The sequence below is a fragment of the Vulpes vulpes genome, chromosome 6 (assembly GCF_048418805.1).
Source record: "Vulpes vulpes isolate BD-2025 chromosome 6, VulVul3, whole genome shotgun sequence".
NCBI lineage: Eukaryota > Metazoa > Chordata > Mammalia > Carnivora > Canidae > Vulpes > Vulpes vulpes.
Genome location: NC_132785.1, coordinates 64,512,342 through 64,537,662, shown reverse-complemented (window position 1 = coordinate 64,537,662; position 25,321 = coordinate 64,512,342). Strand labels below are relative to the sequence as shown.

The window sequence follows — 25,321 nt, the reverse complement described above, 5'->3', positions numbered from 1 at the left end:
GGGGTGGGGCTTGCCGGCTCCGGCGCCGCGAGTCCTCCTTTTTGCACACACACGAATACAAAGAGCCATACGACCTTCGGGTATCCTTTTTCCATTTTTTTCCCCTCCTTAATCTGGTGTGTGTTTTCAAAATTTTTAAAAATAGAGATCTGTGGCAGTGCTGGGGTGAGAAAACTGTTGCTAAGGGGAATTTGCGCTTTCCCCCATTTCTTTTTTCTGTCTCTCTTCCTCTTTCTTTTTTTTCTGGTCAAGGTCTTAAATATACCAAGAAGTTGAGAAGCAGGATGGCCGTGTACAACTCTTTCCGGCCAAATTTATAGAGATTTTTTTTTTCTTTTTGTTACCACATTTTAAGAACTGGTAAATTTTTATGGTCGAGGTATTTAAAAAATTCAGCCGCTCGGGGAGTATAGATTTCTTTCTTTCTTTTTTTTCTTTTTTCTTTTTTTTAGGCGGGGGGGTGGGGTGAAGGGATAATGTAAATTTCTGCCACGGGCAACGTCAAGGGCAACGTTGAAAGAAGCGGAGAATTGAGACTCCCTCACAAAGCTGTGTGCGTGCGTTTTACACACCCTCCCCCAGAACCAAAACCAAGTGGCTTGAATGTGGCAATTGTCCAAGGCCAATAGGTTAAAAATGTTTGGATATTATAATTGAGACACTCATCTCCCCGGGGAGGGGGGCAAAGCCCTTACAAAAGTGTCTTACATTTTCATGAAGACCGTGTGTGTGTGTGTGTGTGTGTGTGTGTGTGTGTGTTTTGAAGCAAATGATTTCATAAAGATTTATCTTGGGGTTTTGTGCTTTGTGTATATGTACAGTATGTGTATATGTGCCATATCAGATTTTGTTTTCAAAAGAGATTACCTTTGGTTTAATGTGTGCAAAGTAGCCCTTTAGGATGTGATTTTTTTGTGTGTGTGTTCCCAAATGTGATCCAAACAGGATTCGTGTGCAAATTAGTTTAGAAGAAATCCTATGTTTAGCATACTCTGGCACTTTCATTTTATGTGCATTTACTGTATTTTTCTAGTCCTCTTTTAAAGTATCAGATTAATGAATAATTAAATAATTGCCAGGGAGTATATAGTCCATGTGGCAAATGAGGGTAGGCAATTTATTGAATCTGTGGTTCAAAGCCTTCATAGTGACTGTTTTGCCTGTGGTTTTGCTTTTTATTGTCTCACGTTCTTAAATGTACAGCTGTGTATATTTTGGCCTTTATGTGTGGTTTGGTTGGTGTGTTCAGAAGGGAAGTTCTCTCTTGGCTTTTTGACAAAATGGTCGTTTATAGGTTGGGATTTGTTCGAAAAGCTCCACAGCTGGCAAAGTGTCAGGAAAATAATCCAGTCAAGTCCAATTCTCAAAAACCGTTCATGGTAGTTGTGATGCGGGAGGGGCGAAGAGGAGGCAAAGGCAAGTAATACAGGAGGGGATAAATGCATTGTGGTTACGGTGTTGCATTTTTGGAATAAGCAGCCTTCTCCCCGTGTCTTAGAGTCACAGAGAAAAGGGTGAGAATTAGAGGGCAAAATAAGCGCAGAGCACAGCTTCCTGTTTTGTGAGCCGTATTCTTCCTTCATTCTGTTACTGAGCGACTGTCTCCTATTAGGAGTCCTACGGAAAATATACTCGAATCTGTATTCGTAGATTGGAGTGAAAGCATAGGAAGTATATGGAGTGATGAGGGAGAAACTGGAATGTCAGCAGTGAAGTAGCAACCAGGATATAAAAAAGGATCTCCTGTAGAGTTCAGAGTTCATTACAACAAAGCCTCTGTATGAGGATGGGGATACATTTTCATTCCTCAGCCAGCGCCCTACTCAGTTTTGAGAAGTATTCAGGACTCCTTAAAACAACAGCTTTCAAATTATTTGCCCAGGTCTTGAAATTCATTGTAATGAAGGTGGCCCTCTGTGAGCTCGCTGGGTGTATTTTTATATCCTAACAATGCAAGTCCGATCAGTACTTAATATTGTTTCAGGTGTGGAAGGGATCACTCCACAAGTTTGGACCTGCATGCCTATCTTTGAAATCTAGTCCGACTCAAATGACTTTGTGATGGCGGCAGTGCTGACAATTTTTCTTTTTAATTTATGATAGTCACAGAGAGAGAGAGAGGCAGAGACACAGGCAGAGGGAGAAGCAGGCTCCATGCACCGGGAGCCCGACGTGGGATTTGATCCCCGGTCTCCAGGATCGCGCGCCCCGGGCCAAAGGCAGGCGCTAAACCGCTGCGCCACCCAGGGATCCCCAGTGCTGACAATTTTTAATGGAGTTTTGCTCTAATTCTTTTCCACATCCCTGCAGCTTTTTAGTTTCTCCGGGGAGAGAGCTCGTCTGAGAGGTACACAGCCCAAGCCTCCGACTTGCTAAGCTATTCGATTTTTATTAGGAACCTAGGCTCATATCCAGTGGCCTTGCTTCGAGTCCCACGGACCTTCCTCCCAGAGCATCGCTAGACTCGGGTGACTCTGGGAATCACCGGGACTAGAGATGAAAACTTTGAACTAGGGGGAACTGCCACTTTGCTGGAGGTAGCCGAAATCCGTGACCAAGGCCGGCAGGAACCAAAAGCCTCCCACCACTCACCACTAAATTCATGCGCCCTCTCTGTGGCACTGAATTTATAATCGTGTACACGCAGCTTCGTAGCCAGCAGAGAACAAAACCGAGTAAACAAAACAAAGCAAGCTCAAGATGGCGCCCGGCGGCCCTGAGAACGCCTCGCTGTCGTGTCCTCCCCGGAAAGGCCCCTCCCCTCCGCGGCTCGTTGAGTGACTGTGAGTTGCAGCCAATACCGGCCCCGGCCCCGCTCCCCCGTCGTCCAGTCGCCAATCGCTGGGGCTCAAAGGACGGGCGGGGCGGGGCCTCCCCGCGGGCGCGCGCTGCGGGGTACACGGGCTGGCGCCGCCGTCCGCTCGCCGGGCCGCGCGCTCGTGTCGGCGCCGCTGAGGCCGCGGCGGCGGCGCGGGGCACACGCGTTGGACGCCCGTGTCGGAACTTCCCGGCCGCTCCCGGCCCGAGTCCGCAGAGCGTTTGTGGCCGCGGTGACCGGCGAGGTCCCCGATGGGCCGCTTGGGCTGTTTGCCACTGCCCCGCCCCCCGGAGCCCCCCGGGCACCCTCGGCGCTGGGGCTCAGTGGCGCGTCGCCCTGACCCGTGCGGTCTGGTCTCCAGGGCGGCGCTCGAGCTCTGTTTTCCCGGTGTCGCGGCGGTCGCCCTGCCCTCCCTTGGCTGAACCACGCTCTCTCCGGAAATGGTCCTGCTGTCCCTGGTGCCCCCCTTGTCGTCTCCACTAATATTTAATCGACTAATATTTACCCAGGGCTCGCGGGGCATATGGCATAGCTTTAGGAGCTAGTTTTCCACTTTTCAGTTGATCTGCAAATGCAGGACTTGTCCTTCATGTCAGGCGCATTTCTATGAAAATCTTAAACTGGGAATTTTAATCTTACCCAGTTGCATTTTAACAAATGTGAATAAAAAAGACTGCTATACTAGGCAAAAAAACTCGTGTTCCACTATACAAATACACTTGAAATTTTCGGATTAGTGGAAGTCTTTTCTTAAGATCTCATTCTCCCCTTACGTCTACATCTCCCTTTTTATACCCCTGAAATTGAGGTCTGAGATTTTTCTCTGCAAATCTTTAGGTGGGTCGGTCTTTCAAAATGTAGGAAAGTGTATTTTCTGGTATTTGCTTACCTACTCCCGTGTGATAAAGGGGCTCTTTTTTGACAGAAATGAGCCCTATTGCACCTCCAAGTGGAGGAATAGGGCTGACCAGCCTAGCTAGAGTTTTAAATGGCCATTTTCCTTTTTTTTTTTCCTTAAAATGAAAATTATGGTATGAATTGCTGTGCTTTCGGTAATCACATTTAAGGAAGTTCATTGCTAGCATGACCCTGAATGAGTCAAGGGCCCATTATAAAGACATATATCATCAGAGTGATACCATATCATACACATCTATTCAGTAGTGAGGAAACTTTTATTTTTCATAGTTTGGAGGTGAACTCAGTCATGCAGAAAATTCAAACTCAGAATGGGTTGAAAGCAAGCAAGGGAGCTGCCAAGAGGATGATATATTTAGTTCTAACACAAATACATGTGACTTGGGAGGAAAGGGGTAGTTAAGATTATGGACAGTCTCACCCTAAACTGTCTGAAGAAGATGACTTTTCTTTCTTTTTTATCTAAATATTTATGAAGAAAATATCAAAATTATTGAAAAGTACATTTTCTGGGCCTCTTTCACATATGTTAAAATTAGACCAATACTGAATGAACCCCAAACATATATTTTATGCAAACTTAAGTTTGACAGCTGCTGTCACTTTGTGTTGGCAACTCATCAAAAGATTAGAGATCTTTTTTCTTAACACTCAAGTCTAAAAGTTGATAGCATTTTGTAAAAGGCCCGTATATTATTCTGTGATGGTTAGCCTTGCTTTATTCCTTTTTTTTCCCCCTTTCTGGAGTGAAAATATGAATTCATGGCTTGAAAATAAAGTAGCAATATGAAATTGCAGTAGTTGACAGTATTAAAGTGTTTAATAATGGTGGTGTAGACACTGCCCCGATAATTTACTACAGTTTACTGTTGCTTTGCCAAACATCCCATGGATTGCTTCGTGGGTTATTGAATTAAAGTTATGCATTTTGAGAAGTAAAAAAGATATCAGAATAGGGACACCTGAGTGGCTCAGCAGTTGAGCGTCTGCCTTTGGCTCAGGGCATGATCCCAGGGTCTGGGATCAAGTCCTGCATCGGGCTCCTTGTGGGGAGCCTGCTTCTCACTCTCCCTCTGCCTAGGTCTCTGCCTCTCTCTCTGTGTCTCTCTGAATAAATAAATATTTTTTAAAAGATATCAGAATAGGGATCCCTGGGTGGCGCAGCGGTTTAGCGCCTGCCTTTGGCCCAGGGCGCGATCCTGGAGACCCGGGATCGAGTCCCACGTCGGGCTCCCAGTGCATGGAGCCTGCTTCTCCCTCTGCCTATGTCTCTGCCTCTCTCTCTCTCTCTGTGACTATCATAAATAAATAAAAGTTAACAAAAAAATTTTAAAAAAAAGATTTAAAAAAAGATATCAGAATAAAGAGAATAAAGTTTATGCACCTTAATAATGTTGGCAGGGTTAAATACCTGTACACCAGTGTTGGGAAAAAGCAAAAATAGTTAATTGTTAGTTTGGGAGTGTTAGAAAAGAATTTAACAGGTTGTAACAACAGATAATGCAGCACTGTTTATAATAAAGTTCTATTATCAATTTCAGTTATTCATACTGAGGAAAATCTGCCTGTAAGTAAAAAGAGAGTCTCAATAATCTATCTCTTTGTATTCCTCTCTCTCCCTCAATGAATCTTTGCTCTGTATTCATTTTTTCTTCTATACAGTCTCAGGGAAGAGTTACCCTTCCTTCTCACATTGGGATGATCCTATCTAGAAGAATTAAATTCTTTTCTAATATCTTCATCCTTTACTTTTTCACAGCCTTCGTTCTTTCAAGTCGTTGTTGTCATTGTCTTTTTTTTTTTTTTAAGGTTTTATTTATTAATGAGAGACACAGAGAGAGAGGGAGACACAGGCAGAGGGAGAAGCAGGCTCCCTGTGGGGAACCAGATGCGAGACTCAATCCCAGGACCCTGGGATCATGACTTGAGCTGAAGGCAGATGCTCAACCACTGAGCCATCCAGGCACCCCTCTTCTTCCTCTTTTTTTTTTTTTTTAATGTAGGCTGCAGACCCAACCTTTGGCTTGAATTCTCAACCCCAAGATCAGGAGTCACGTGTTCTACTGACTGAGATAGTGAGGTACCCTTGGTAGTTCTACTTTTAATTTTTTGAGGACCCTCCATACTGTTTTCCAGAGTGGCTGCACCAATTTGCATTCCCAACAGCAGTGCATAGAGTTCCTTTTTCTCCACATCCTCACCAACACTTGTTTCTTGTGTTTTGATTTTGGCCATTCTGACAGGTGTGAGGAAATAACTCACTGTGGTTTTGATTTGCATTTCCCTGATGATGAGTGATGTGGAGCATCTTTTCATGTGTCTGTTGGCCATCTGTATGACCATCTTGTTTGGAGAAATGTCTCTTCATTTCTTCTGCCCATTTTTTAATTGAATTACTTAGGGGTTTTTTTGTGTTGAGTTATAGAAGTTCTTTATATTTTTTGATACCTTTATTGGGTATGTCATCTGCAAATATCTTCTCCCATTCAGTAGGTCGTCTTAGTTTTGTTGATTGTTTCCTTTGCTGTAGGGTTTTTTGTTTTGATGTAGTCCCAATAGTTTTGTTGTTGTTTGTTTTTTGTTTTTTTTTTTTTTGGTGAGGGAGAAGGAGGAGGGGCAAAGGGAGGGAGATAGAATCTTAAGCAGGCTCCATGTCCAGTGCAGAGGGTTCAGCCTTAGAACCCTGAGATCATGACCTGAGCTGAAATCAAGAGTTGGACACTTAACCAACTGAGCCACTCAGCCACTCCCCATTAGTTTATTTTTGCTTTTGTTTCCCTTGCCTCATGAGATATATCTAGAAAAATGTTGCGGTGGCTAATGTCACAGAAATCACTGACTTTTTTTTTTTTTTTTTTTTTTTTTTGCTTTGTAAATATACTAAAGCTCTAGTATTAGAACTTCTGACTTCCTTGTTATTTCCTTCCTTCCTTTCATAACTAAATTCTAGAAAACTTGACTTCATGTCTTGTTTGCATTTTCTCTTTCATCTACTGCATAGTATTACTTTCACTATAAAAATTACCTCTCTGGGGCACCTAGGTGGCTCAGGGCGTGATCCCAGGGTCCTGGAATCGAGTCCCCCATTGGGCTCCCTGTGGGGAGCCTGCTTCTCCCTCTGCCTGTGACTCTGCCTCTCTCTGTATCTCTCATGAATGAATAAATAAAATCGTTAAAAAAATATTACCTCCCTGGTCATCACCAATGACCATCACAGACAAATGAAATGTATCTCGTTAATTTTCACCTTTTTTAGGCATTCTGCTGTACCTGTCACAGTTGATTAGATCCACTTTCTTGAAATTCTTTCTGCTTTGGCTTTCATAACACTTCTTCTCCCACCTCACTGACTATTCTTCTCTTTTAATAAAGCCTCTTGCACAGATTGGCTTTAAGCACTGTCCTTGGCCTTTGCATTTCACACTTTATCCTTATTGCTTGGAGTGCACATTCACTTTCAGGTTCAACTACAACCATCCTGCTAAAGATTCTAAATCTGCATCCCAGCTCTGACCTTCCTTTTTTTATTTATTTTATTTATTTATTTATTTTTTCATTCCTAGTTAGTTGCTGTCAGGACATCCATTTAAACATGCTGCTATCAGTTTGAAATTTACCTTGTTGGGAGCTTGGGTGGCTCAGTTAAGGGTATGCCTTCTCATACATCCTGGCATGCATGCTGGGGGCATGGGGCAGAAAGAATCTCAAGGGGAATCCCCCTGGGTGCAGAGGCCAACTTGAGGGTGATCCCACAACTAAATATAGTATCTTATGACATTTCTGTGTCCATAAATAAAGTTGTATTGGAACACAGTCATGCTCTTTGTTTATGTATTTATTGTCCGTGGCTGCTTTGTGCTACAATGGCAGAGTTGAGAAGTTGTGACAGCAACCACATGACTTGCAAAGCCAATATTACTTACTGTCTGGTCCTTTACAGGAAAAGGTTTGTTGACCCCTACTCTAGGAGTTTCTTTAACATGGTTTTCAAAGTCCTGTGTCAGCTTTCCATATCTTTCTGTAAGAGCCCCTTTGCTCTGACCTTGCACATGTACCATGTAAATTCTTGTAATGTTTATTTTCCCTCTCATCTCTCATGTCTTCTTCCCACCCTACCAGTTCCTTCTATACATTGCCCAAGGCGCAGTTAGAGATTTCCCTTCCTTTTTTTTTTTTTTTTTTAAGATTTTATTTATTTATTCATGAGAGACACATAGAGAAAGAGAGAGAGAGAGAGAGAGAGAGGCAGAAACACAGGCAGAGGGAGAAGCAGGCTCCATGCAGGGAGCCCGACACAGGACTCGGACTCCATCCCAGGTCTCCAGGATCAGGTCCTGGGCTAAAGCGGCGTTAAACCGCTGAGCACCCTGGGCTGCCCCAAGATTTTTCTTCTGTAAGACTTTTTTCTCATATGACTTCATTCTGTTAATCTTTCCATTATTTTGAACTAATTCCTCAAGAATTTTTGTGCACCGTAATTTTTAGGCACTTGTGTATATGTATTTTGCTTTGTTCTTTAGACATTCCATTCTCACATACAGTGTAAGCTCCTTGCATGTAGGGCTTTGTCTTTCCTTCATTTGAGTACTTGGAGGTGGCAATCCATTTTGGTGACTCATCCTTCGGCATGGCCTTGCATGCAGAGAATTTTTAGAAACTTTTAACTTTTCTTTTCTCTAATGGGGATATATGTAACTATTGAAATTTGTATTTTGTTTTGCTTTTAATCCAATTTATCTAGCATTTAAGTTGTTATCTGGATTCCTTTATTATCTGTTGACTCTTATTTCTTTCTTTGTCCTTTCATTTCAGTGTCTTAAGTGAGCTTAAGCAGATACAGGAGCCAGGGAAATTAAGTCAGCAGGACTGTCCACAGAAACCAAATAAGAGTTATTTGAATACCCATTGTGCTACACTGCACTATACCAGGTTTATATAGAGGCTACTTTAAAAAACAACCACCTGGGGGATCCCTGGGTGGCTCAACTGTTTAGCGCTGCCTTCCGCCCAGGGCATGATCCTGGAGACCCTGGATCGAGTTCCGCATGGAGTTCCGCATCGAGCTCCTTACATGGAGCCTGCTTCTCCCTCTGCCTGTGTCTGCCTCTCTCTCTCTGGGTCTCTCGTGAATAAATAAATAAAATCTTAAAAAAAAAAAAAAAGAACTTGAGGAACACAATTATAGAGATGGTAGAATCAAGATTTGAGAAGGGAGAGGGGCAGTGGGAGAGGGAGAGAGAATCTTAAGCAGACTCCACACCCAGCACAGAGCTGGTTGCCGGGCTCAATCTCACAACCCTGAGATCAGTACCTGAGCTGAAATCAAGAGGCAGATGCTTAACTGACTGGGCCATTTAAGCATCTCAAATCATGATTTTTTTATGTCAACACAAATATGAAAATATATTTATCATTAAAAGCTGGCAGAGTTGTATATTATCCCTAGTCTAAAGCCAGCTCATGAAATACATAAATTGCAAATACTCTGTTTTCTCAATTAACTTTCTTATGTACATCATAGAAGCTTTTGTATCTGTACGTGCATCTCTGTAGACTTGATTTTATTATTTTAGAAATTTGTTATTAGGTTTAGGGGGAAAGGGCAGCCCTGGTGGCCCAGCAGTTTAGCCTTCAGCCCAGGGTGTGGTCCTGGGGACCCAGGATCAAGTCCCATGTCAGGATACCTGCATGAAGCCTGCTTCTCCCTCTGCCTGTGTCTCTGCCTCTGTGTGTGTGTGTGTGTGTGTGTGTGTCTCATGAATAAATAAATAAAATCTTAAAAAAGAAAAAGATTTAGGGGGAAAATTCCCCAAGTTCAAGCCATTGCATTTTTTTTTCAAGACTGGGGAGTCAGGATGGGGATCCAGGATGGGAACACAAAATATTTCAGGGATAATCGTAATATCATCCAGCTGCTATTTGTGGAGCACTGACTGTATGCCAATACTTCATAGATGCCTTACATACATTATATGTAATCATCATGAAACCACTCCAAGTACGCAGAAATGAGAGCACTGAGGCTCAGAAAAGGGAATAATTTTTTCAAGTTCACACAGCTGTTAAGTCGTGCATCAGGATAAGATATATATATATATATATATATATATATATATATATATATATATATATATAATTTATTTATTTATTTATTTATTTATTTATTTATTTATTGCTTCCAGTTCAGCAATAAGTTGGAAAGATGACCTTGGAAAGACCATTCAAGGGGGAGGGAAGGGCTTGAGGCAGGCACAGCACTGGCAACGATAAAGAAGCCTCTTGCAAGAAAGTGTTTGGGGCAAGAACGTAGCCGTTGTCAGTTTGGTACCAGAAGGGGTACCCACCCAGTGTGCCGATCTGATGCACCTTAGCTTCTGATTTTACAAATTCTGAACCCAACTGGCAGCCATGTGTATATTATCTTCTACATAACTTTTTCTCACCTCAGCCATGTTTCCAATTAAACTACTTCCAATTAAACTACTTGGTTAAAAACCCTGCAAGAACAGTGAGGGCCCTTAGTTTGAAGGGAAAGGCTATATAAATGATTCATCCATAAATTGACCCAGGAGTTGCCTAATGCTTTCCTCTAACCTTTAGTTTTAGGTTAAGCTGTGTCTTCGATTGACTCCAATAACAGAGAAGCTGCAAATGCTTTTGAGGGGAGTTCTTACAAGTGAATACCTGGCACGAAAACTTTTTTTTGTTTTGTTTTGTTTTGTTTGTTTGGGGTTTTTTTGATATAAAAGGCAGAAAGAGCAAATCAAAGGCCATTCCTTAATAACCAAATGTAATTAAAATACATTGTCAGATTTAGGTTTTTGTACCTCAGAGGCATCAATATTATCGGTTTCTGAAATGACATTACTGATTTAAAAAAAAGCCCCCAGATCTCAATCTATATATATAGAAAATTCTCATACCCACCTCCTCTTTTCTTTTTTTTAAGATTTTATTTATTTATTCATGAGAGACACAGAGAGAGAGAGGCAGAGACATAGGCAGAAGGAGAAGCAGGCTTCCTGTGAGGAGCCTAATATGGGACTCGATCCCAGGACTCCAGGATCACACCCTGGGCCAAAGGCAGGTGCTAAACCGCTGTGCCACCCAGGGATCCCTCTTTTATTGTTGTTGTTGTGATGTTATGATATAATTTACAGGGTAAGATGGAAATGTATCTCTTGTGGAAATTGTAAACATACTTAAGATTCTGTCGCTTAGGGAGCTTCAGGCAGAAGGCTTCTTTTTTCTCTAATCAAGTATTTAGCAAAGACAATATGAAGTTCCTTGGAGTGTTCTCTGTGGTACAATCCAACCCTCCCATACCTTTTTTCTTTTTCTCCTAGAGCGATTTAATTGCTTACCTATGATGATTCAAAAGCAAGGCAGTTTGGTTTGTCATCGATATTCTGGTTTCCTCTTTAATAGGGCTGGTTATGTGGGCAAAGTGGCAGCACTGAGCTATTTAGACATGCCTGTTGAGCTTTGTCCTTCCCTCAAGGAGCTTGAGGAGTGGAGATGAGGGGCCCCAGAGGTGATTTCTCAGGGTTACCAGCTGTAGGATTTAGAACAGCTGAATTCCTTTTCCCAGGCTGGCGGCCCAGATGCCCAGCTGTGAGAGCCAGAGGGCTGTGCAGCCCTGGGTCACTGCAACTTGATTCTGTGACCCAGCTTTCCCTATCCTTTCCCTGCCCCATCCCCAAAGTGTCAGTGATATGATAGTGTGATGTTGGTGACATGTTGAGGGCAGCAGTAATGGGCATGTTCCTTACCCAGGATTCTTACTCTGAATGCATCTGTAAGAAAATTATAGAGAGGATAGAATCGTGATTCTTTATGTCAACACAAAGTGGTATCAGTTAAAAAAAATAAACACTAGATTGAAAGTAGCAATAACTGGATTCCGCTGTCTCCCTCTGACCTTGAAAAAGATCTATAACTTGTCTGCATTTCTCTTCAGCGGACCTGGGGTAATATGTGTTTTCTAGAGCTTCTGTGTGGTTGAGATAACCTGCAGGAAGTGTTCTGAACTCCTTAAGGAATGATGTCAAGGAGACAAAAGGCAATGACTGTTATTACGGCAAAGATAGTGAGGAGGCAAAGACAGATTTGCATTTTTCTTCCTTAATCTTCTCATCTTTTCAGATGTTTGTGGGTCCTTTTGAGTCCCCCTCTGTTCCTCAGTTTGGAGTGGCAGGGGGTTCCATGCTTGGGTGCAGGAGGAATACCTTCTACTCCCTGCAACTGTGTTCATCAGGAAGGCCTGTGTCAGCACCACCCTTTGGGTCAGCGGTGAGTGGGACACCCAGTGTGCTGTGCTAGGAGAGCACAGGATCTGCACATAGAAGGCATCTCTCCTCTGCAGGCTGAGCACTGGCAGCCATGGACTGCATGCTCCTTCACAGCTTGCCTACTCCTCCTCCGCAGAGCCCACTGCCTGGTACCCAGGCTTCTCTGGTCACCCTCCATGAAAAAGGAAAGTAAATCCAAAGAGGCCAGTGCTTCCTACACGCCTCGAGTCCGGCCGACTGGGGACACCTTTTGGAGCAGTCCAGCTGTGAGCACAGTAGTCCCCGCTGCCATCAGCCATGTCCTTCAGTGCCACCATTCTCTTTTCCCCTCCTGGTGGCAGCGAGGCCAGATGCTGCTGCTGTGCCTGTAAGAGCGAGACCGGTGCGAGCAGCACAGGCTCCCAGGGCGGGAACCCTCCTGCCAGCACCCCTATCACGGTGACGGGACACGGCCTGGCAGTTCAGAGTCCAGAGCAGCTCCTGCATGTTATCTATCAGCGGGTGGAGAAGGCAGTGGGCCTGGCTGAGGCTGCTCTGGGGCTCGCCAGGGCCAACAACGAATTGCTAAAACGTCTCCAGGAGGAGGTGGGTGAGCTGAAGCAAGGGAAAGCCTCAGCCCCTGATGAAGATGAGGTCAGCCGGGCGCACGGCTCCCCGCCGGAGGAGCCGGGGCCTCTCAAGGAGAGCCCCGGGGAAGCCTGCAAGGCCTCAGCGGCCACGGGTGCAGAAGAAGATTGTGACAGCGTGGGCAGCGGCATGCAGGTGGTGATTGAGGAGCTGTGGCAGGTGGGAGCCACCACGGCCGGGGGGCCCGGGCCCTTAGGCTTCCCAGCCGCCCAGAGAGACATGCGGCTCCCTGGGTGTGCCCTGGCTGCCAGCGAGGCGGCCCCAATGCTCAATCCCGTGAGTATGGCCCCAGAGCAGACCGCGGGTGTTGGGTGTCGTGAGTGTTGCGTGGTTGCTCCTGAGGGCTTCTCCCAGCCTGGTCCTCTCTTCCTCCTCCCTCCCTCAGGTTTCTTTCCAGCCCGCAGCCTTTCTTCAGGTTTCACTTGGGCTGAAACAGGACAGCACCAACTTTCCTTTGCTTGGCAGGGCTAGTTGTCACTCCTCCACTGTCTTCTGCATCGCAGCCTCTTGGGCAGGGAGGTCGTTTCTGGTGGGTGTGGTGGCCGCTGTGCCTGTCCCTGCCTCTCTGTAGCTCTGCAGTGCTACCTTCCCCTCCACGGCTGGCTTGGCTGCTCCCGGGGCTCTGCGGCTCCTGGCCAGGCGGCCTGCCGTGCACAGACGGCTCATTCATATTTTATCATGGGCCCTCTGCTTGCCAAGAGGAACTCAGTACCGAGAGAGAGGGGGGAATATAGAGGGGAGAAAGGAAGAGCTGGAGAGGGAGAAGGACAGAGAGGGAGGAAAGAGAAGGAAGGAGAGAGGCAGAGGACAAAGAGAACAGAAAGACAGGTGTAGGGAGGGAAGGCAGCAGGTGGAGATGGAGGGTGGAAGAAGGAGAAAAAAGTGGAAAAAGGGTGTCGAGGAAAGGTGAAGCTGTTTTTTTTTTTTAAGATTTTATTTATTTATTAATGAAAGACACAGAGACAGAGAGGCAGAGACACAGGCAGAGGGAGAAGCAGGCTCCATGCAGGGAGCCTGATGTGGGACTCGATCCCAGGTCTCCAGGATCATGCCCTGGGCTGAAGGCGGCGCTAAACTGCTGAGCCACCTGGGCTGCCCTTTTTTTTTTTTTTTTTTTTTTTAAGATTTTATTTATTTATCTGACACACAGAGAGCACAGGAGGGAGGATGGCAGGCACAGGGAGAGGGAGAAGCAGGCTCCCCACAGAGCAGGGAGGGCCATGGGATGAGGGGCTAGATCCCAGGATCCTGGGATCATGACCTGAGCTAAAGGCAGATGCTTAACCAACTGAGCCACCCAGGTGCTCTGGAAAGGTGACTCTAAAGGGAAAGAGTATTATGTGCTCAAGGGCACATAAGGAAAGCTGGGAAGGAGGTAGAGGGAAGGGAATAATATGAGGACAAGAAGTGGCCAGCCAACAGTTCCTGGGAAGAGGGTGACAGATAGGGAGGAGTGGGGAAGCAAGAAGCAAGCACGCATATTTTGTGAGCGGGAAAAGACACAGAAGTACCCTGTGCTATTTCAGTTTCTTTACTGCTCAGGGCCCTCTGCGCAGGAAAACCCTCGCTGAGTAAAAACTGCAGAGCGTGGCACATGGAAGTACGAAAAGGAGCCAGAGCAACTAGGGAGATCAGAGGGATGGGAAAGTAACAGATGTGTCACCACTTGAGAGACAGTGGGAGGTCTGTTGGCTCTGGTCCCCTGTGCTCCCCCGCTGCCCTCTCCTTCCTCTTTCCGCAGCAGCCAGCACAACAAGGCCCAGATACCCAGGAAAGAGAAAAGGAGCAGAACGCACAGGGGAGATGGGAGGGAGGAAACTCCCAGCCCGCCTGCTAGATCTGAGAAATGAATGTTAAGCTCCCATGCCCCTCCAGTGTCACAGTGCAGCTGGTCACTGCTCCCTGAAGGCCTAGCCATGTGGTGGGTGGTGGCCACTGCCCCTTGCCCCACCGTGCCCAGCTAGGACTCTCCGTGGTGGTGGTGGGGGGGGGGCTGCGGAGAGGTGGGAGGAGGCAGGGGGTAGCAGGTAGCAGGTAGCAGGCCAGGCGATGCCCTGAGCATTGCTTCTGTCAGGCAAGGAAGGAAGGCTTCCAAGCCGACAGGATAGAATTAGATTTCACAGTGTAGAAAGCAGCTCACAGGTCTATAAATCTCAACCTCCTCCCCTGCTTCTTTCTGTGTCTTTTCCCCCCCACTTTCATTGTTTTGTTTTCTTGGCTTCAGAAATCCCCCCTCCTCTCTTCCCTCTCTCTCCTTCCTCCCTCCTTCCTTTCCCTGCCCTATATGTCCTTGAATGAGGGCACAGGCAGCAAGTAGATGTCAGGACAGTGACAGTCGGATGCGATGCGGCCAGGGCAGGATGAAGGTGAGGACAGACAGGTCCTGCAAGGGGAATGGGGTGGGGTGGGGGGCAGCTGGTGCCAGCCTCTCTAGAAATTTCTGATTTTATGTCTCTCTTCTTTCCTCCCGTTTTTCTCCTGTTTCTCCTATTTGTTGTTACCACTTTATTTTCTTGTTCCTACTCTTGCTTGGTGTTCCTTTCTTGTCATCACTTCCTCCCTCAGTCCCTTTTAGACAAAACACTTGCCTGGCTATGATTCTTATACCCAAGAGCAAATCACAGATGATTCCTCGCAAATGGAGCGTCAGAAACAAGCCTTGTCCTTGTAATCAGTTGTACAGTAACAATTCAACACGAGAGGCCCTGTATATCCAAGAATATTTGCCAACACTCCCGTAAGAGTCCCAGAGAAACAAGCTCCTGGCCATTGGAGACTGTGCTGGATTCCCCCGGCTTTCCACTCTCTGTTCACTATCTTTGGCCAGAGAATGATGGTTGACCAGGTTCCCCTAAGCCTGGATGGCTAATAGGCTATTCTTTTTTATGTTCTTAGCTGGTGGATGATTATGTGGCCTCTGAGGGTGCAGTGCAGCGGGTGCTGGTCCCTGCTTATGCCAAGCAGCTCTCACCAGCCACACAACTGGCTATCCAGCGGGCAACCTCAGAGACAGGGCCAGAAAATGGAAGCAAGCTGCCACCACCCCGCCCCGAGGACATGCTCAGTGCTGCTGCTGCCCTGGATGGTGCCTTGGAAGAGTCAGGCCCTGGGGGAACAGGGGAGCTGAGACACTCTCTAGGGTTTACTGCTTCCCCGTGCAGGACCAGAGGGAGTGGGCAGAAGAACTCCAGGCGCAAGCGGGATCTGGTACTCTCCGTGAGTGAGCTCAATTCTATGCATTTTTCTTCAGTCTGGAGAGAGAAGTGAAGAATGAAATGTGGGTTGACTTTATTTCCATTGAATGAATGGTATCCTGAATCCCTACTGGAGTGGGAGGGGCGAGGAGGAGACCGCTTGGCCCACAGCCCTGGGGGATACGCAGACCTCCTGCTAATCAGGGAACATTTTTAAGGCTTTTCCAGATAGATTGAAATCTTCTATTCAAAGAGAAGGGAATTGTATCACATCTCCTCCCCGTGATCTAGTAATCCTGCTGGGAAGATATTTAAGGGATTGAGCAGACTGACCACTGAAGGGTAGCACTGGAAACGGCCAGCAAGTTGCCAGTTTTCAGGGCAAGCAGCGAGGAGCCCCTTGGCAGAAAGGCCAACGTGTGCCGAGGTGGCCCCAAGCCCCAAAGGAGCGGAGGGTCCCTAGACACTCAGCTCAGTTACAAGGTATGGTGAGTGTAGGGATTCTAAGAGCTCTTGGCAGGGCAGGTACTGGGCTGCCTCAGGAGCATCACTAAACATCTTCCAGTGCACAGGGGAGCCACCCACAATTATTCAACCTAAAGCATCTATTGCGCCAGGATTGAGAAACCTTGCTCTAGGGTGACCAAAATCCTCTGGATCACCTCTGTGCCCCCAAAACATCTTTCTGATAACCACAGGGGTGTTCTTTAGCTAGATCCTGATCATATGTGGACTGTAAGGCGTTTCCCTCATGGCTGATAGAGTCACTGGAGAGTTCTGGATAGGAGGGGAACTCACCATTCACACCCACTGGAAATGAAATCTGGTCACAGTCTAGCCCTTTTCTTCTTGTCATAGTCTTAGTAAAGGTTGAAGATAGCCAGTTACCATGCATACCTCCTTCATCTTTACTGAAGCTTCTTCTTTTATTATTCTTGCTTCCTTTTCCCTTTTCTAAGGACTCCTGACTCTTACCTTCCCTTTCATTTGATTTGTTTTTACACTGAGGGGTTCTTTCCATCCCTGGGAAGGAAGACACCATTCATAATCAAAATCAACTGGTTTCTAACCTTCAATTTAAATGTTGGCTATGAAAAATAAATAAATAAATAAATAAATAAATGTTGGGTATGAAAAAGAAAAAAAAATGTTAGCTATGTTCGAGGATAGCTTACTTATCAAGAATAGGGAATAGGTTTCGTTTTTCTGTCACAGATTTCTGGCCTAAGAGGGCCACTCTTGCTGCCAGTGATAGAAATGGAGGCATATACCCAGAAATGCATTTCGAGGGATTTCCCAAAACTTCATAGTTTTAAAATCATGAATAAACATGTGAGAATCACAATTGGCATAAAAGGGGGACTTCTTTTTTTCATCACTTCCATTTTTATTTTCTTTTTATTTTTTTTACCACTCCCATTTTTCTGCCTCCATCCTCTGGGGAAAGGTCTGGGATTGAGGCCTGGCTGCTGCCGGCCCTTTGAAGAGTCCAGTGGAATGGATGACTTTACAGGAGGACAGTGTGCTCACCCCTCGTGCACTGTACTTGAAAGGCTCTGGAGGACCAGTCAGGGAATCTTACCGCCCAGTCGCAGAGGAAAGTTTCAGATGTTTCTGTGCCAGACTGTGGTTTTGAGGGACAGGGATAGTTTCAGGCCTTCCGTCTTCCAGCCTCTAGCTCTGGGAAGGAAGCAGAGGGGCAGCCCTCTAATCTGCTCCGGCCACTGTGGATTGCTGCTAGGGATCCATCCAAAGGACCAAACGGGAACCACTGACTTCTTGGAACGAGGCAGATCCCAGCCACTCCTTGGGGAAATGTATTTATTTTTAGCTCACTCAGAAGGTAGGTGAGCCAGCGGCCTTTATAGTCTTAACACTTATTATTGTCTTAGAGTATTTTCCCTTTCCACTTCAAGCCTGGTATGATTTTTATCAGCTGATCTCTTCCAGGCCACTTGAATTGGAAGCTGTGCAACTCCTTTTTTTTTTTTTTCTTTCTTTTTCTTTTCTTTCCTTTTTTCTTTTCTTTTCTTTTTTGCAACACTTTCAAATTCTTTCTGAGGCATTCACCCATCTCTTGTGATTCCTTAAGTTGGGACTTATAAGAGATAAAATAACAGGCCTTTTTATAGAGTGGAGACCCTCACCATAAAAAGTTGACAGTAGTTTCCTTATCTGGTATGGTTAGTCAGTCCTAGAGGCAAAAGATTTCTTTCTAAACTGGGGATTTCTCAACTGAAGCTGAAGTCCTGAGATCAGGATATGAGTCCATCGGTTTGGGACTGGGAATTTCCACTGACCGAGGGAGCTTGGGATGAAAATACAATCAGAAACACCAAAATTTAATCAGAGGAAATGTAAAATCTTGCATCAAAGTTTAAAAAAATGAAACAGGTGCAGAATGGCAGAGATAGGAATCCATGTGCAAAATGGACTTGAGTTGACTATAAGCTCACTAGGAATAAACCCTGTGACACTGGGAATAGGGATAGGGTTGCTAAGAAGGTAATACTGTCTTGGGTTTCATTCCTAGAAGTGTAGAGTGCCACTCCAGGAAGTAATGCTCCCTTTGGCCGGGTCTCCAGCGATGCATTAAATTCAGTTCCCACTGCCACGGTGTCCAAGGGACACTGGCAAGCCAGAGAGAACCTGATGGTTTCATGACGAGTCTGTCTGGAAACTGTCCTAAGGAATGGCTGAAGCATTTGGGCATATTTAGACCTGATAGAAGACTCAGGGAGTACGTTAGACATGTCTTCAAAGATTTTAGGTGCTGTCAGGGGCAAAACTGGTCAGATATTGGAGTCTAAGACAGGAACTTTTTAACAATCAGAGATGTTCAACAATAAAACAAGCTGACTCAAAAGACTAGTGAGAACCCGTTCTTAAAAGTATATAAACAAAGCTGAGAGCCTGTTTAATGATGTGAAAGGGAGGTTGGGTGATAGCATTTCCAAGGTCCTTTGCATTTCACATTTCTGTTATTTTAGGTTTTTGTTTTTCAGACCATGATGTGTGTACCCCTGAGATTTGTGGAAATGTGCAAAGGGATATACCTAGGGCATTTTCCTGGGTCATCAGTTTTACTAGAAGATTAAGAAGACATTTTTAGATGAAAAGAAATAGATATATTGTAAATAAAATGTTAAAATTTCCAAGAGTAGGGGGCCTCAAGAAATGTCCACTTGCAGTAGTCCTGGTGTATATTTGCTCTCTCCTGGCTACTAGGAAGGAGTATGTTTGTCAAAATATCTATGACCTTTGGCTCTAGTGATCATATTCCACAGGAACAGAAGTTAAGACCAGGGATGATCCTGGAGTCTCCATACAGATTATTTGAAAAGGACCACAAAAAGAAGGACACTCCAAATACTGAATCCGTTGGGCTCTCTGACTATGAAATGGCATCTACAGAAATGGTGCCGAGACTATAGGAAGGATTTGGGCAGAGAACCCCGTAGGGACAAGGCCTAGGGAACAGAGGAGGCTTTCATCATATCCACTCCCGGCTTGAATCTGTATTTGTTTTTTTCCCCTAGAAATTGGTCCACAATGTGCATAACCACATCACCAACGACAAGAGATTCAATGGGTCTGAAAGGTATGATCCTTTTGAGGAAAAAGCATCCCAAGGTACTCTGCCAAGGAGAGGGAAGTAGAGGGCTGCTCCACTATAACAATGAGGCTAAGGCTTTCACCTCACCATTGCCCCTTGCTTGTCCTTGGCTGAGGAGGAGTTTACCACAAAGTTGTTTCATGCCAATAATCTCTGTCTGGCTTTTAAAATGCTGACTGCTTTGTTCATGATCTTCCTTGTGGCAGCATCAAGTCCTCTTGGAATATTTCAGTAGTGAAGTTCCTTCTGGAAAAGCTCAAGCAAGAGCTGGTGACCAGTCCCCACAATTACACGGATAAGGAGCTGAAAGGTGAGAAAAACTGACCTAACTCCTATCTCATCTTTTTTCCACTCGCTGTTCCTGGTCAGAGAAGAGATGATTTAGGTGGTTTTGAAAACAGTGGACTTAAAAAAATTTTTTGGCTGTTCTCACATTTTCTTCACAGGATTGTTTCCTTTTCTTCTATTATTTATTTGTGTTTGTTTATTTGAGAGAGAGAGAGATTGAGCAGGGTGGGGTGGGAGGGAGAGAATCTCAAGCAGACTCCCCACTGAGCGTGGAGCTGACTTGGGACTCTATCCCAGGACCCTGAGATCATGACCTGAGCCAAAACCAAGAATCACTCAACCAACTGAGCCACCCAGGCGCCCCAGGATTGTTTCTAATTGCCTTTTTATTTCCCCCATCCCGCTTGAAATGAAAATGGGAGAAGGGGGGGATCCCTGGGTGGCTCAGCAGTTTAGTGCCTGCCTTTGGCCCAGGGCACGATCCTGAGTCCCAGGATCAAGTCCCGCGTCGGGCTCCTGGCATGGAGCCTGCTTCTCCTTCCTCCTGTGTCTCTGCCTCTCTTTCTCTCTCTCTTTCTCTATCATAAATAAATAAATAAATCTTAAAAAAAAAAAAAGAAAGAAAAGAAAATGGGAGAAGGAAAGAGCTAACAGCAGCAGGCATGATGTTTCTGCAGTGCCTGAATCTAGGGTGTTATGAAAGGAAGTCAGAATCCAGGCCTGCCCTTTCGTCCCTAAATATTACATCCTGGGTTTTCTACTTTCTTTTCTGTTATTTGCCCATAGCTAACCCTAAAGCATTAAGAAAGCTGCTGTAAAAGCACTTGTAATCCACTACCAGCAGAGTAGAATGGTAGTGGGTGAAATTGAGCCCCGGGTCGGGGGAGGGAGCTACAGAAGCTTGGCCTTGTTGTGTGCCAGTGGGAGATACGAGAGGAATCAGTGCTGGACAGGGAGGTGAGCAGAGAGAACCAAACCAGAGAGGAGTAAATAGATACTGATGGGTCTGGTCTGTGAGAAAGCCCAGCCCCCCCCCCCCCCCCCCCCCAGGCTAGAGTGATTCTCACCTTCACAGCCAGTAGTGTTAGGGCAGAAAAAAAGACCTGCTCTCTGGCCCCACCCTTCTCCCTCCCCGCCAGGAGCCTGTGTAGCCTACTTCCTTACTAAGAGGCGTGAGTACCGCAACTCCCTGAACCCCTTTAAAGGCCTGAAGGAAAAAGAGGAGAAGAAGCTTCGAAGTCGCAGATACCGGGTAGGTTTCTAGGCCTTCCTTTCAAGATGCTAAACACTAAACCCTGCTAAGCTGCAGTGGGAAGGGCCAGAGCACGTGGCATCTAAGAATAGGGTTGAGAGCCAGGAATGTTAGCAGATAGAGGGGAGGGGGAGAAAGCAGGTTCTAAGATGAGTTTGGGGGCTAGGTTCTCTCAGATACAGATCCTACAGGAGCCCTCTCCCTAAATCTAACCCATAGTTTGTTTCTCTTCCTGATCTCTGCCTTGGGCTCCTACCTTAGCTTTTTGCCAATCGATCCAGCATCATGAGGCATTTTGGACCTGAGGACCAACGCCTATGGAAGGATGTGACAGAAGAGCTGATGTCAGATGAAGAGGACAGCCTTAATGAGCCAGGTGTCTGGGTGGCCCGGCCTCCCCGGTTCCGGGCCCAGCGTCTCACAGAGCTCTGCTACCACCTGGATGCCAACTCTAAGCATGGCACTAAAGCCAACCGTGTGTATGGGCCTCCCTCAGACAGACTACCTTCTGCTGAGGCCCAGCTCCTTCCACCAGAACTTTATAATCCTAATTTCCAAGAAGAGGAAGATGAAGGAGGTGATGAGAATGGACCTGTCTCCCCATCTTTTGACCAACCCCACAAAACCTGCTGTCCTGACTTGAACTCGTTCATTGAAATCAAGGTGGAAAAGGATGAATGAAATCTATTACCAAGAATAACTCTGGCTTCTGCCAGTCCCCATGTCCCCAAAATGGGTGGCCATGGGGCTCCCAGAATAACAAGATGTTCTCTGCAGTCTGAGAAAGCAAATCTGTCTCTCTTCTTAACAGTGCCCAATGGAAATGGAAGCTGGCAGCTGTGGTGGCATAAAAACACTTACCTAGAAAGGGGACCTCCCCCCTTCTCTGTGAATGGCAAGCCAGAAAGTGCTTATTTTTAAGTATACATAGTGCCTCCCCTCAGGGAGCCTGGGCTGAGAAAGGGAGGAGGTTGGGTCTAAGAAACATGAGGCCTTCTGGACATATACCCCAGTCTCTGAGTTGGTTTCTTTTTTTCCTGGTCTCACTCAAAGCTCTGGGGAAGCAGCCCTGATTGTACCTTCTGCTTCCCCGACTGCTGGTCTGGCTCTGCAGTGGAAGCAGCGCAGGGCCAGTCCATGATCATACTGCCACCTGGTGGGCAGTTTTGGCCATGGGCTTGATTCCTCTGAGCAGAACACAGCTCCATTCCTATTTGGGAATTGGGATACAGATATAATAGCTATTGTTTATTGAATTATGTAAGGCAGATTTTATTATTAGTCCCACCTTACACATGAAGAAATTAAAGCTTAAAGAGCCCCCAAGTCTCACTGGCAGCTGCTCTCCCAATGTGTGACCCAGCAGTATATGGGCTTTGTAGCTATTTCGTAGTCCCAACAGCCAAACTATTTTGAGGAAAGGGTGTGTGTGCATGTGCGTGCGCGCACACTCACATGCACATGCATCCACACACATTCGCCCACAAACTTTGTGCCTGACAAGTGGATTGTGAAGTAAAAATGGCTTTCTGTTCAGTCAGTCATACAACAAATACCGATAACTTACTAGGTGTCAGGTACTGTGTTAGGTGCTGTGGGTACATTTTTAATCGAGTTAGATGCTGATTAGAGGTTTTATGATCTAATCAGGAACCCAGGCAGTTAAGTAAACAGTGAGATGAACTGTGATAAGGGTGATGATGGGAGGGGGGGGGTGGCAGTGTCAGGTGCAGCAGCAGCAGACAGCAGGGATGGCTGACCTACTCTGGGGGTCTGGAAAGGCTTCTCAGAGAGTGGTGTTTAAATTGGTGCCTGAAAGATGGGAGGAGTTAACCAGAAGGAAGGGGAAGCTTCAAGTGCTCCAAACCAGGGATGGGCAAAGACAAAAACCCAGAGGCAAGAGAGCACAGAGGAGTTGCCATCCCCTTGCAGAACGGTTTGAGGAGGGGATGGTGCAGAGAGAAGCTGGAGAAACAGAGACCTCACCAAGTATTTTAAAGAATGTAGACTTTAGTTCAAAGGCAGCAAAAAATCAAAGGGAAATGAGATGATGGGTTTTGTGTTTGAGAAGAACCTCTTGCCCTCTGTATGAGACGGATGGCAGGGGGAACTTTTGCAGTGGCTCAGGAGAGAAGCGATGGTGGCCAGACAGAAACAATCATGAGAGGAGGACAGATTTGGCAGATATTTAGGAAGCCAAACTGATTGGACTTTGTGATCGACAGGGCTTAGTGACAGGACCTCATGGTTGGACATGAGGTGGAGGGATCACAGAAGGTTGATGTTCAGATTTATGGCTTAAGCAGCTAAGTGGTTAATGGCGCCGTTTCCCGGGGGACTCCAGAGGAGCCAGTTTCTGGAGGCAGGGAAGGTGAAGTCAATGGAGGGTGTTGTATGCCTTTGAGACAACCAAGGGGAGATGCTGGTAGTCAGCTGAGTTTTTAAGTCTAAGAAAGTCTGGTCTAGGGGCTCCTGGCTGGCTTAGTCAGTGGAGCATGCGACTCTTGATCTCAGGATCATGAGTTCAAGCCCCACGTTGGCCATAAAGAGCTCACTTTTAAAAAGAAAAGATGTCTGGGCTACAGGTGTGGATTTGGGAGCCATCTGTGTACATAGTTCGTAATTAAAAGTCTTGAAGAGGGAGAACAGGGCCTGTGGAGCACTCAATTCCAGTTCAGACTATGGAACAGTTACCCCGAGGCCATGAGCACTGCCTTCAGTGCATCCCTGCCTTCACTTATCTCTCGTCCTTGTTAAGCCCTGAAAATACAGGTTATTGATCCCAACTGTGCCCATTGCTGCCACCACTAACTCCCACATGGACCTCCTTTTAAAGGCTTCTCAACTTCTCATTAGATTCACTCTCCCATCCTCACTCTAAAGTGGGAAAGCTAAAAAAAAAAAAAAAAAAAAAAAAAAAATAAAGTGGGAAAGCTTCCAAATATAAGAGGCTCTGTGGATATTTTGGCTGTAAGTAGTTGGAAGGAAGAATCCAGGTTCTCCTTCCCCATGTGGAGACAGGAAAGGAGGGAGAGTCTTATGGTTAATTCTGAAGATGTCGCTCACAGCAGGTTCTGGATGCAACCTGATAGCTCCCCTCTGTTACTAATGCTTTCAGTGTTCCCTGCTTCTAGTCTGATAGTGAACTCTACTCTGGATCAGAGAAAAGCTGTAGGCCTGACAGGGAAAAAGGGAGGCTGATTCTCGGGAGAGATGAGGTCAGGGAGACAATGCAGCTAGGACAAAGAAGCCAAATAGTTTGTGCCAAATTAATTTCCCCAAAGATATTAACCTCCTTTGCTTCCCCGTTCCCTAAGGCTAAACTAAGATTATGAAAGGTGTTCAAAATGTTGAAATGAAAATAATATGCATGGTTTGTTTGCATATAATTTTCATACTCATTTACTATCTAAATACAAAGGAATCCTTTTCCTTCTCCATTCTACCTCCTCCACCTCTTGCCCCTGATGTGCTAGTCGGGGCAAAGTCAGTTGTGCTAGTATTTAATTAGGCATGTTCAACTTCAGCCACCGTTTCTTCCTTTCCTTATTGATCTTTCTAGTATGGCCAACACTAGAAGCCTCCTCTTTCCCTTTTCCGCCCTGATCATTTTCACTTGCTGGCTCGTCTAAATGACATTTCTTTTCTTTCTCTTTGATACTCTTCATCACCAATCTCTTATGGGCCCACCAAGCCGGAGGCGTTCGCTAGCTCTACACCCAGGCCCTTCTATCTCCATAGTCGCCTGAAATAGTTCCTAAAAAATCTCATTTCCCAACACCAGGGGGTGTCTCTATTCCTCTAGCTGTCCTACCCTGAAGATAGAGATTAGTCCCAACACTCTTCCTCACTCCTTTTACACGTTCACCAAAGCTCTTTTCCTCCCTACCGTCGCAGAGCTTTGCGTTCAGAGTGGTGTTTTTGTTGCAGTTTATCTGTTGGTCTCTCATTCTGTCTGGACTTTCACAAATTTGCCTTTTTCTTGGTCCGCTCGTCCTTAGGTCCCCGCACCACCCGCGAGCCCTCTGGCCCCCCGGCTCCCCCTTTCTTTCGCGGTCTTCCACTGCTTCTCTAGGCCGGCTTCCTCGCCCTTCTGGGCTCTTCACCTACGCGTCTCTGAACCTCTTCACGTAGCTACCTTTCTCCCCGGCCCCCTCTTTACGGATCTCCCCCTGGCTCACTACCTCTGCGCCAGGCTCCCTCCTCTCTCCCACAGTAGGAACAAAGTCACGATGCTTGCGCACAGCAAGCCCCACGTCGCCCCGGCCCGGGCCGCCACATTCCACCGTGCCCCTCCGCGCATTCCAACTGCAAACA

General features: G+C 46.1%; 1 protein-coding gene across 2 annotated transcripts; it reads left to right on the top strand.

Annotated features, from left to right (window-relative positions):
- On the top strand, positions 1 to 23,946 carry C6H14orf93 (chromosome 6 C14orf93 homolog). 2 transcript variants are annotated; one of them, XM_026007516.2, is made up of 7 exons: positions 1 to 80; positions 11,882 to 12,930; positions 15,550 to 15,870; positions 19,388 to 19,449; positions 19,671 to 19,774; positions 20,892 to 21,004; positions 21,266 to 23,946. In XM_026007516.2, the coding sequence occupies exons 2-7, from the start codon at positions 12,325 to 12,327 to the stop codon at positions 21,683 to 21,685; spliced, it is 1,626 nt and encodes a 541-aa protein (XP_025863301.1). In that variant the 5' UTR covers positions 1 to 80; positions 11,882 to 12,324; the 3' UTR covers positions 21,686 to 23,946. The 2 variants fall into 2 exon arrangements, with proteins under 2 accessions (XP_025863301.1, XP_025863303.1); XM_026007518.2 differs by lacking the exon at positions 15,550 to 15,870 and having other exon boundaries at positions 6 to 80.
- The last annotated feature ends 1,375 nt before the right edge of the window (positions 23,947 to 25,321 follow it).